This window comes from Leptonychotes weddellii, chromosome 6, assembly GCF_054177405.1.
Source record: "Leptonychotes weddellii isolate Sample4059 chromosome 6, ASM5417740v2, whole genome shotgun sequence".
Taxonomy (NCBI): domain Eukaryota; kingdom Metazoa; phylum Chordata; class Mammalia; order Carnivora; family Phocidae; genus Leptonychotes; species Leptonychotes weddellii.
In genome coordinates, this window is record NC_138374.1 from 8,035,256 (window position 1) to 8,047,755 (window position 12,500).

A 12,500-nucleotide genomic window follows, 5' to 3' on the forward strand; every position below is an offset into this window, starting at 1 on the left:
TTCCCAGCTAGCTTCTCTGTTTGAAAAGATCCTAGTGGCATCTTACTGGAAGCCTCCTGAAGATTAATGAACCTGTCAGACCAGAGGAACGAATCTGGGATGGCCCTCATCGGCCAGACTGCCCAAGTTTGCATCATCTCTGTTATGTGCCAGTAAGCGTCTTATTTAAGCTCTCCATACCTCAGTCTCCTGACCTGTAAAATGGGTTAACAGGAGCACCTACTGCATAGGGTTGTTATGAGTTAATATGTGCCAAGAGCGTAGAGTAACGGCTGATGAGAGCTCAAGAGATGTTAGCGCTCAGTGTCATCATTCTAAAGGATCTAAAGAAGTACTTTTGCATAGGGTTGGCCTTGGTACTTTCCTATTCAATCTCCGTGTGAGGACATACTAATGAGAACAGAAAAGCGACACCTGAGATGAACACACATTTCGATAAGTATCTAGTCTTTCTCAGCTCTGTGCAGCGCTTTAGACCCTTGGATGCTGTGAATGCTCGGCACATGCCACTGAATGACAAAAGAAGAAAGGGACTGATATCTGGATTTCTAAACTAATGTAGGAAATACCGGGGAACAGATAGGCTGAAGCCTCCGATGGCATTAGGTTATAGCATATCACTGAGTAAAAGACACAACAATATAAAATTTCCCAAAGTAGGACTATAAAGCACAGACATAAATATCAGCTATATAAAACCTATACGGTGAAGATGTGCTCAAAAGAGGTGACCTCTCTACTGAAGAGTTGCTTCAGCAAAAAAAAAAAAAAAAAAAAAAAAATGGGTCCCCTGGTAAAATTTTCTCTAGCTTTAGAAATTAAACTTGGTCTACATCGTGAGACCTCTTCTCTGAAAACAAACGAAATTGGCTCACATGAGAGGCAAGCTATCAGCTTGGGAAACAAAAGTGTTCTGCATTTTGCAGGAAGATTACATTATTTGGTTACTTTATCTGTATGTGTAACAAACAGTTTTGCTTTGTCCGAGTAGCAAAAATCTCCAGTTAACCGAGTGCTGTATTTTTTTATTCTCCACAGAATACTGATTTTGTAATACTGAATAGCCTGATTGATATATACCATTAAAACAAAACTTTCACTTTATGAAAGATCAGCAAAAGTACAGCAGCAAGGATATAACTAGTGCATTTACTAACATATGTCATAATCATAAAACCAAATCAGACAATAATCGTCACATCGAACATGCCAACTTTAACCTACGGGAGCTGGTGTCTTTCGGAGGTGATTAATATATGTAAGTAATGACAATGATCAGTGGCAATACTTTTGAAATATTAACTCTTTGTCAGTTACACCTAAAATAAATCAATAAGAATACTGAAGTATAACGAGACTGAAATCCAAAATTTGTTGAACAGAGATGACGTCAAATAGGAGGCAGAGCACTGAACTGGGAGCCAGTGCGTCTGGATCCTCGTCTTGTTTTGTCTTAAAAAAAAATGGCATCACCACCTATACATTTTGTTGAGCTCTGCCTTTCCATAATCTATTGTACTGTGAAACAATAGATTTATTTTTTCTACCCCGATATAAAATTATTTTTATATTATTTTTTACACCACTGAATGTTTTTTCAAACTCTACAGGCCCCTTCTCTCATTCCTTGTAAGATTTTGATATACTTTTTTTTTTAAAGATTTTATTTATTTATTTGACAGAGAGAGAGAGACAGCGAGAGAGGGAACACAAGCAGGGGGAGTGGGAGAGGGAGAAGCAGGCTTCCCGCCGAGCAGGGAGCCTGATGCGGGGCTGGATCCCAGGACCCCGGGATCATGACCTGAGCCGAAGGCAGACGCCTAACGACTGAGCCACCCAGGCGCCCCAGATATACTTCTTTACAGGAACAAGATTTCTCTCTCTTGAACATCACTGAACCAAAACATAATTTCTGCATTACTATTCATGATCAGGCCCAATAACTAAGTTTGAGGAAACACTATTCAATTCAAATATAGAAAGAAATGACATTGTTGAGAAGTAGTGCACAATACAATATTATAATATTGAATATGTTCTGATTATGAAACCAAATTACTTAAAGTTTATGCTTGAAAACTAATAGAGAGACTTGTTTTAGATTTTTTTTTGTAAGTGGGCTCCATGCCCAACATGGGGCTCGAACTCACAACCCTGAGATCAAGAGTCACGCACTGCTTTACTGACTAAGCCAGCCAGGTGCCCCAAGAGACTTGTTTTTAAAATGATCTGCTGAGGGACGCCTGGGTGGCTCAGTTGGTTAAGCAACTGCCTTCGGCTCAGGTCATGATCCTGGAGTCCCGGGATCGAGTCCCACATCGGGCTCCCTGCTCGGCAAGGGAGTCTGCTTCTCCCTCTGACCCTCCCCTCTCTCATGTGCTCTCTCTCTCTCTCTCAAAAAAAAAAAAAAAAAAAAATCAAATGTCAAAAAAATAAATAAATAAAATGATCTGCTGATATCATCATAAAATGCATCTTTTATGCAGGTCAATTATAGCAACAATTATATTGCTTTACTTTGTTAAAATAATGTCTTCAATCATATGATCTACAGAACTATACACTATTTTCCACCCACTTCCAGATATTTAGAACTAGAACTTTCAGATTTTTCTTTAACTTAAACTTTTTTTAGATTTTTCTAAATACATTTTCAGTTTCTACCTAGTTTAGAAACTCAGAATTGATCTATAGAACTGCCAACTGTGACAAAACCTTCTCCAAATGATTTTAAAAAATAAAAATTTAACAGGAATATAAAATAGCCATGTCTGTTAAGTAATACTTCAAATGTATTTTTCCAAATGCTGACAGAGTGAAACTTCTGTCTGCCCCAAAGTTGGAATGATTAATACGTACACAACTCTAAAAATAGTTCTGGAGAAAATATGGATGCATTTCTTCCCAAATTCGAAAAATGATTTCCCGTGCGTCTTTGATGCAGACTGGAACAACAGATAAAACGGTAAAGGTCTAGCCCAAGAACCATGACTAAGGGCTTAAACAGAATGCTTCGATGTTGTGGAGGTTTACTTCCCCAACAAGGCACGATAGTTCAGAATTTTCTACCAGCAACCAGGGGGAGAGGCCCCACTCTCTCGGATGTCAGTATTCTGCACCAATGTGCTTTGCAATGGTGTTCAGCTGGATATTTGAAGCTCCTTCATATATTGTACCTTAAACAAAAGGGAGCAAAAGGAACAATTAGGAGCGCACCCACAGCTACGTGTCTACACAAGAAATTGCTCTTACATGTCACCTCTGTGGTTGCTATAAGACTGTCCCCAGTGACATCACTCCATGTCCCTGAATATGGTACAATATGACAAAGTCATTCTATCTATGAGATGATAATATTCCATTTTGGAAACTGGATTCTGATTCCAGAATCAGTATGAAACAGCTGAAGTTTGTCGTTCCTCAACTATCAATGCGTAAGTCTGGACTGTCCCTCAGGAACGGGCAGCTTTGACAACCCCTCGTTTTCGTCTTCCCACCTGGTAGTGGAGCATCAGAACACTCAGGCTTGATTAGGCATGAGGCTTCTGGAATTAGAACTTCGCTTCAAAGAACGGCATTCAACGCATCAAATGTATTAACGTGTTTAGTGAAAGAAAAATTACAACAGCTGATTTTATTGCACTTTTACTAAAAGGCCTGTTGAGGGATTTAAAAAGGCAATTTGAGGTTTTAAAAGATATACATCCAACTTTTTCTTGAAGAAAGAGGTGGGGGGAAAAACCCAGCCACAGAAGAGAGCCAATAAACCCAAGATTGAAGAGATTAAAACTGCCTTTTCCTGAGTATCGTAGGATAAAATCAAACACAGCAGCCCCAACAGCCACAGAGGCAAATAAAACAAAACGTAAAAAATCTGTTTACCAATTTTTGCATCTCGGAAGTATTTTTCCACAGGGTAATCTTTGGTGTAGCCGACTCCTCCCATCCACTCAATACACTTACTAGTTGTGAGGCCTGCAACCTGCCAAAACCAAGCAGCAAATGACGTGTTGAGACCACGTAACTGATGCACCATAAACACTCCTGCAGAATAGTCTAGTAACATGGATTCACTGCTATTGGCAAGTGGAAGGACTGAAGTTACCTAGCATTGTCTCTTCAGTCTCCTTCCCTAAACCATTAATGTAAACTGTCCTATTAATTCACAAAATTCCCATTTTCTTAAGAAAATTAGGGTACTGATCAGACACAGTCACATGCTGCCAACAGGCATCATTTATTTAGCAAATATTTATCAAGGGCCTTCTTTATATCACGCACTCTGCCAGCCACTGGGTAAACCATGGTGGGGGGTGGCCGGTCACTGCCCTTTTTGGTTCACACATCAAACTAACAATTACAGAAACAGGTAAACTCTACAGGGCAACAGAAGAGCTGGCTAGGAAAACTGATGTGATTTAGGGGTTGGCGGGGGGAACGTGCGAGGAAATGACAGCTTTGCTGAGCCCCAAAGGACGAGTTAGGGGACATTTCAAGTTGAGGAACATGTGGGAGGGCTTCAAGGGGAAAATGGGTTTATCACCCTCAGGGACCTGAGGGGGCAGTGGGCCGGGGTCAGGGCAAACTGTGAAGAGAATGGAGAGGCAGGTGGGCCTCATGATGGCAGGCAGGCTGAAGACTGTGACGGCCCCCAAAGATGTCCACATGCTACTCCCCAGGAACTGTAATGTTTGTTACCTTACATGACCATGGGGACCCACCGATGTGGTAAGTTGAGGGCTTTGAGATGGGAGATGGTCCTGGCTAGCCTGGGTGTGCCCAATGGCATCATGAGGGTCCCCTTAAGGGAAAGAGGGAGGCAAGAGAGCCAAAACCAGATTTGAACACGCTCCCCCAAGAGCCTCGAAGGTGGAGGACAGGGCTGTGAATGGGGGAATGTGAGAAGCCTCGAGAAGCGGGAAGAGTGAGGAAATGGATTCTCTCCAGAGCCTCTGAAAGGCAGCTCTGCTGACACTTTGATTTTATCCCAATGATAACTCAGACTTCTGACCTCCAGAGCCATGAGATAATAAAATTGTATTGTTTTAGGCCACTAAATTTTTGTTAAAAGCAGCAGGAAATGAATACAAATATAGTCCCATTTGCTGTGAGAAGCCATGAAGGTTAAGCTGGAGTGACACGGTCTCCTGGACATTCTGAAAAGGGAAGACCGGACTGGAGGAAGAAGCAACAGGGTCCAACGAACAGTCAGAAGGTGAGTCAGGAAATGGCACGGCTTGGACAACAGGGGGCAGTGGAAAGGGAGAGAAATATGTTAAGTGCAAGAAATACTCAGGGGGCAGAACCCTCAGCAACTGATGATGGGGTTCAAGGTGGGGATGAGGGGGGAAGAGGGTGGCAGATGGCTCAGGCCCCTGACTGGTACAATGGGGTGGGCAGGTCCAGTGGAAATTGGATCTATTAGTCTGGAACCCAGAAGGGAGGTTGAGGCAGGTGATGAAATTTGGGGGCTGAGAGGTTAAGGGATTATTCCAAGCTATGGAATGACTAAGACAAACTACAGAGGTTGGGAAGTAGCAGCCAGTGATTTGGCAAAGTTCTCCAGCCAAAGTCTACCGGGTTAAACAGAGAATGCTTTAGGTATCAACAGAAAACATTCAACCGAAACATGAACAATCTCTTCTTGCTGTTTTTACTTCACATGATTTGCCCCAATCAGAAACCAGGGATGGGATGCCATCATTCAGATGAGGCTCACCCAGGGATTCACTGATGGGTGTTCTACCTGAATTGGGTGACTCAGTTTCCACTGAAGAGCCTGTGAAAACACTGAGACCTCATAGAATTAAAGCGCTTTTCTATGGAAGGTTTGCAATTTTGCTTTTCTATTGTAGGAACTGGAAAGTCTATGCTATTTTAGTTGAAAAACAAATGCTCCATCAATACCCCCAAGTGAAAAGGTTAATACATACATAATGGGGGTGTAGAGGGGAAGAAGGCTGAATTACGTATTTCGGTTGTTTGTTGTTTTACCTCTGAGGCATAGTATTTGGCCATAGATGCTTCTTTTATGAATGGCTTTCCAGCTTCTAAAAGCCTAGCAGTGTTGTAGGTTAGCAATCTTGCAGCTTCCAGCTGGGTGGCAACGTGGGCCACTTGGTGTTGGAGCCCCTGGAACATTCAGATCCAAGTTAGAGAATTATGATTTCTGAAAACACAGCTTATCCTCGAAGTCTTGCCTGGATATGGAACACTGACAGGCTGAAAACATACCCCCCCATAGCCCCGGGAACAGAATTTGCATTCATTTTGTAGAAATACTTAAAAATCTGCAATCTACAATGAAATTGTTTTTAGAAAACTTTCAAAGTTCATGTAATTCTGTATATTGTCAAGATTTAAAAAATAATCACAAAATTAGGTTTAACAATTTGCTCTATTTAATAATTAGTTTAAACCCATTCTATGATCAAAATTAAGCTTAACAGTTTTCTTTTAATTACCCATATGAGGTATCTTTAGAGAAGTGTCATGATTATATCTATTAGTTCACCTGACCCCGTATCCTTCCCTCGCCAACTCCAGACACAGAAACAAAGGAGATCTAAAGCCTCCCACAAACTGTCTTCATATTCTGTCCCTTTCCTTGCAATCTCTGTGGTAGCTGGCTCTGAGAAAGTACTCTAGTATAATGAAATGAAAATAGGATCGGGGCGCCTGGGTGGCTCAGTCGTTAAGCGTCTGCCTTCGGCTCAGGTTATGATCCCAGGGTCCTGGGATCGAGCCCCACATCGGGCTCCCTGCTCCGCGGGAAGCCTGCTTCTCCCTCTCCCACTCCCCCTGCTTGTGTTCCCTCTCTCGCCGTGTCTCTCTCTGTCACGTAAATAAATAAAATCTTTAAAAAAAAAAAAAAGAAAATAGGATCAGAAGCCAAGATGAAACACCTACGGTCTGACACCTGACTAACTGCATGTCCTTGGGAACTCAGTCTCTAGGTGCTTCCGTTTCCCATGGCTAAGATGCCCAGAGAGCACGGGCTGTGGAAGGCCCTGGCCAGGCCCGAAATGCTCAGTCCTTCCAGGCCTTGAACTGACTGCACATGCCCACTGTGCACCCGGGCCAGAACGCACTGTGCCTGGAATCTCTATGCACATGCAATCTGTGTGTGCTTGTCTAAGGCCAAGTCCTTATTACGGCACCTGAAGACAATGCAGGCCAACAGAGCCGGAAAGGTAGTAAGAAACTGGACTTAGAGTCTCGAGCTGCTTACAGGGAGGTTTTACAAACATGTAAAGGAATTACTCTGGATTTTTAGGTAAAGTGCTTGCGTGAGCTCGGTAGGCTGCCACTCCGGGCCTTCCCTAACCTGGCGAGTCCTCCACATGGCCTGGAAGATGCCACTTGCCCCCAACGGTCTCCTTATCTGGGGAGCTCCAAGAAGCCACATCATTAGACCAGGCCAGTATCTTTCAATGCACTTGGCTGAGAACATCTCATTTGCACTCACTGCAGCAAACTGTACCTTCTACAAGAAAGGAGTGTCAAAGTGTAGTCGTTGGAGATTACTGTGTGGCTGTCTTGCACAGGGGACTCCTAACATGTGTTACCATTTACTGAGCACCTGTCACACTCAGGCAACATGCTAAATACTCTCCACACCTATCTGATGCAGTCACCCTAGTATTCTCTTTAGTTTAGAGATGCAGCAGTGGGGCTTAAAGGGTGAGGTAACTTGTCCACGGCCTACAGCTGGTAAGACAGAGAGCCGGGACTTGAGCCCTGGATGCTTGACTGCAGACCCCATGCCCTAGAACTTGGAAAGCAGTGCAGAGACAACTCTAAAGTGCTCATCAAGATATCTGGAGTCATGCCACAGGTGGGCCTCAAGGACTGCTGTTCCGCCCTTGGAGAAGGTCCAGGCATTCAGAGGTATGCGCCCTAAGACCTATTCCTTCCTCTTCTCCACCTTTCCCATTAAAATCCGCCCCCCCACCCCGCCAAGGGGACTCCCTCACGGCTTTATGACACAGCTCTTCATTAGCACGAAACCTTCAGAGGATGGTTCAGTACAAAGAGGCTAATAATTATGTACCTGAAAATCAAATATCCTTTTGCCAAACTGCATCCTTTCCTTCATATAGGGAATAGTGTAGTCAAAGCACCCTTGAGCGAGTCCCAGCATCTGTTCAAAAAAAAAAAAAAGAGAGAATTTCTTATTTTGTTGTTAAGTTTACATTTTTAATTATTCAGGGTATAAATTCCTTTTACAGGCAAATTGAATCGTTGGGGGATAGGGGAAAACTGGAGGCACAAAGGTGGTACCTTCACCCACTGCATTTGTAGAACTTAACTTCCAGTGACTGGGAGAAGATTCGAGTGATTTCATATAAATAGGAGTCTGTTTAATTCTAGCAGAGGTAAATCCTCGGCTCAGCTGTTTTCATACAACCAGGTTACTTCTAAGGAAGCTTCTCGTTCAAGCTCTGATCCTCCAGGCATAAAGTGAGCCATGGAAATTTTGCTCTCAACTGGCCTCGAAGACTATAGAGCAGCTCTCTCTAGTCCTTCAACGTGGAAGGTCACTCCCTAACCTTCTATGTTCCTGTCTGTGTTGCATATTATCAGGATTAATAAGAGCTTCAGGGGAAAGGGCACTAGAACATAAAAGAACAGTGTTTCCCAACCCTGGCTGCACATTAGGTTCATTTGTGGGAACTTGATAAAAAAAAAAAAGTGATGTGAGGTCTAAGGACTGAATCCAAATGTTGGGAGTGGAGGGCGTGAGTGGCCGAGGGAGCAGCGCTTTCAAACCTGACTGGTTTCCTGCAGGGCTACACTGAGAGCACCTGTTAAAGACACAGATTTAGGGGCGCCTGGGTGGCTCAGTCGTTAAGCGTCTGCCTTCGGCTCAGGTCATGATCCCAGGGTCCTGGGATCGAGCCCCACATCGGGCTCTCTGCTCGGCGGGAAGCCTGCTTCTCCCTCTCCCACTCCCCCTGCCTGTGTTCCCTCTCTCGCTGTGTCTCTCTCTGTCAAATAAATAAATAAAATCTTTAAAAAAAAAAAAAAAAAGACACAGATTTATGTGCTGGGACCAGTCAGGCCATGGTGGCAATCTCAGCTGAACCGTCTCGTTACTAACCAACCTACTGACTGATTCAAGCTCAGAAACGGTTTCTCCATTCCAACACTAGGTGGCCATGAAGTCACTATCCCTCATTATGTCAAAGTATGTGGGTTTTAGAAAAAGAAAAAAAAAAATCAATAGGGAAAGCTTTGGGGGAAATGCCCACAAACATCAATATTTCATTAGTGTTCATTCACATTTTCCTTTAGCCTTTTATTTTAAATTTTCTGGAGAACAGACTATCGAGCTAAAAATTATTAAAGGACACCCCCCCCCAGCCCAAACTTCAGTGGGGCAGCAACCCATTGCACTTTTGGCTGAGATAAGATGATGTCACCAAACTCTTACAGCATGCTGATAATATCCTACGTTGACATGAAAATTAAAATGACCAGTCGTCAATCACAATAGGCTTTTCCATCTCTGTAAAATGTTTTCACTATCAATCCTGAAAAACTAAATAGTCTTCGGCTGCAGTTTTGAGGATAGATGCCTTCAGTTAGCTGTTATATGTAACTTTTTCTCTAAAAGGCATCCACAGTGTTAACCAAGAAATAATAACTACCTGACCTTAACTTTTAATTAGGTTATAAGATAACTTGGAGTAATTAGATGAAAGCCCAGGCTGTGTATTTTACCGGCAGAGTATCTGTATTATTTATACATCTGAGAACAAGGAGATCCAGTCCTACAGTTTTTAATGCCATATCTGATGAAATAAATCACAGAAAAACAGTAAAAAGAACAGATAAGTCGTTTCTCTCATGATGTAGCTTTGTGAGAAACACGGGTTAAGTTTTGATCTAAGAATGTTTTGTTAGCAAATTAACAGCAGCAAAAAAAAAAAAAAAAAATCTAGAGGAATACTACAACAGTTAACTATTCCAATAGCTAATATGTGTAACATCTTCAAAATCGAAACGCTTCAAGTTTTTGAATTTGGGATGTTCACTAATTAAAAATAAACAAATATAGTCTACAAAATGACATTTTTTACAAAAGAGTTTATTTTTAAGTAATCTCTACACCCAACGTGGGGCTTGAACTCATAACTCCAAGAACAAGAGTCACATGCTCTGCCGATTGAGCCAGCCAGGCATCCCCAAAATGACATTTATAATAAAACCAAAGACGCTACTCATTTTGTTAATCAAGAAATCAACCAATTTCGCTTCATAGAAAAATGTAATGTGCATTATAAAGGGCAAATTTGGCTAAAAACATGGCATAGTTCTCATCGTACATATCCATTTAATTGTGGCTATTTTATTTCGAGCACCACACACACAAAATTGCCTGATTTTCCCAGGCAAAACACTAATTCTTTACAGATTACAGATCCTTACTACACAGAATATTTGGTATTTTTAATTAAAAAAATTTTTCTTCTAGAATGAACTTCCAAAACTGAAAAGGCGATTTTTTTTTTTAAAAGGCATATTTAATTTACAATATATTTGAGTAGTTATCGATCCAGGTATTGGATAATACTTAACGTTCTCAAAGCAGAAAAAGCGTCACCACTAAGCCATTGTTTGGTTCTCAGGGCGTTACATAATTGACCAAAGTGGGATCTGAAAGAAATCAGTCAGAAGCCATTCTTCCACCTCACGGAAGGGAAGGGCGCCATCTTGTGGTCACAAACTTCAAATACTCATCAGTTGTACTGCACTTTTTCTTTTTTTTTTTTTTTTCATTTTTTTCTTCCTGCGTTTTAATTGACCCACACTGTGGAAATTCAAGCAAAATGGCTAAAACGTGACTAACCTGTGCAGCAATTCCTATTCTGCCTTCATTAAGACTCCCTATGGCATACTTATAGCCGTGTCCAATTTGTCCCAGGATATTGGCTTCTGGAACCTGAAAGGAAAAATGTGCAATTATTTCTACATTTAATTTTACATAATTCGTTTTGATTATATAGCTTTACATACACAACATTCCCAATCTGTGTGATAGGACTCTAGCCCAGGACTTCAGTGAACTCCAAGGCTACCCCTCGTCTGTCTCCCTCTCCGTGGCTTCCCACATAGCTCTGGGAGAGGACAGGACTCACGTCAGTGCTGCTTGTTATCGCTTCCACTAGCGCCCAGCACAGGCATGTGTTGAACGAATGAATGGATCTAGAAAAAGGGAATCTCCTACAATCCATCAATAACAAATGAATAACCATTTTCCCCAATTCTTGCCTGTACGCTATAGTATGAGATTGAACATATTGGGAATTACATAAAACATGTAAGTACTTGGCTAAATCAAGGGTGTCAAACCTTTCTTCTGCTGAGACTATTATCCCTGTGAAAATCACCTGAGGTGTGTGCACACACATGCATGAGCACACAAGGGAGGGGCGGAAGGAGAGAAGAAACAGATTAAAATGTTTATTTGTAATTTAAAAAAATCTAGACTAGGAACAATAAAACAATACATTTAGTTTTATAACCTCAGAAGATGGAGTGGGCAGAACAGAGAAAGAAAGGGCAAGCAGGAAGGAAGCCAGTCTGGGGGAATTAGTGAGGCTCGAACATCTATCTGCAAAGTCACCCCACGGATGCCCACACGCTCACTCATGAACCAAAAGATCAAGCTATAATATGAGTGTAAAAAACCTGTCAAAGCCTGTTCCACCTGTGTCAAGTTCTAAAAAGCATTCTGGCAATCTTCTCTTCCTCGCTTTTTTAAAAAATTCAATTTAATTAACATAGTGCATTATTAGTTTCAGAGGTAGAATTCAGTGATTCATCAGTTGCATATAACACCCAGTGCTCACCACATGATGTGCCCTCCTTAATGCCCATCCCCCAGTTGCCCCATCCCTGCCCCTACCTCCCCTCCAGCAACCCGCAGTTTGTTCCCTAGAGTTAAGAGTCTCTTATGGTTTGTCTCCCTCTCTGATTTCATCTTATTTCTCTTCCTCACTTTTAACAGATTCTACTCTAAACTGTGAGGCGCTGCCCGGTCTTTTCTCAGGCTCACTGGGCAACATCCCCACCTTGTGGCCTTTGGTATACACCGCACGTCCGCCTCTGAAGTCAGTATCAAGTTTATAAAGTATAAATGGTTCCTAAGCATGTAAATTAAAAAGTGTAAATGGGATTAATCCTCAGCATTGGCTCTGAGGTCAGCTTCTGGGCAGAAAGGTTTCCACTCTTCACTTAAACTCTCGTGAAAAGTAGATTTAGCCAAGATGTCACTTAAGAACATCGTCCAAGGGCGCCTGGGTGGCTCAGTTGGTTGAGCGACTGCCTTCGGCTCAGGTCATGATCCTGGAGTCCCGGGATTGAGTCCCGCATCGGGCTCCCTGCTCGGCGGGGAGTCTGCTTCTCCCTCTGACCCTCCTCCCTCTCATGCTCTCTGTCTCTCATTCTCTCTCTCAAATAAATAAATAAAATCTTTAAAAAAAAAAAAAAAA

General features: G+C 42.2%; 1 protein-coding gene across 1 annotated transcript in view; it reads right to left on the bottom strand.

Moving 5' to 3' along the window:
• Positions 1-1,004: 1,004 nt before the first annotated feature.
• Positions 1,005-12,500, bottom strand: part of ACADSB (acyl-CoA dehydrogenase short/branched chain) — a 16,738-nt gene continuing 5,242 nt past the window's right edge. Inside the window, exons 2-6 of the mRNA XM_081823039.1 lie at positions 10,856-11,012; positions 8,054-8,143; positions 5,995-6,132; positions 3,883-3,982; positions 1,005-3,176 (exon numbers count right to left, since the gene is read on the bottom strand). Of these exons, the coding sequence (XP_081679165.1) occupies positions 3,106-3,176; positions 3,883-3,982; positions 5,995-6,132; positions 8,054-8,143; positions 10,856-11,012 (556 nt within the window). The 3' untranslated portion in view covers positions 1,005-3,105. The remainder of the gene's footprint in view (positions 3,177-3,882; positions 3,983-5,994; positions 6,133-8,053; positions 8,144-10,855; positions 11,013-12,500) is intronic.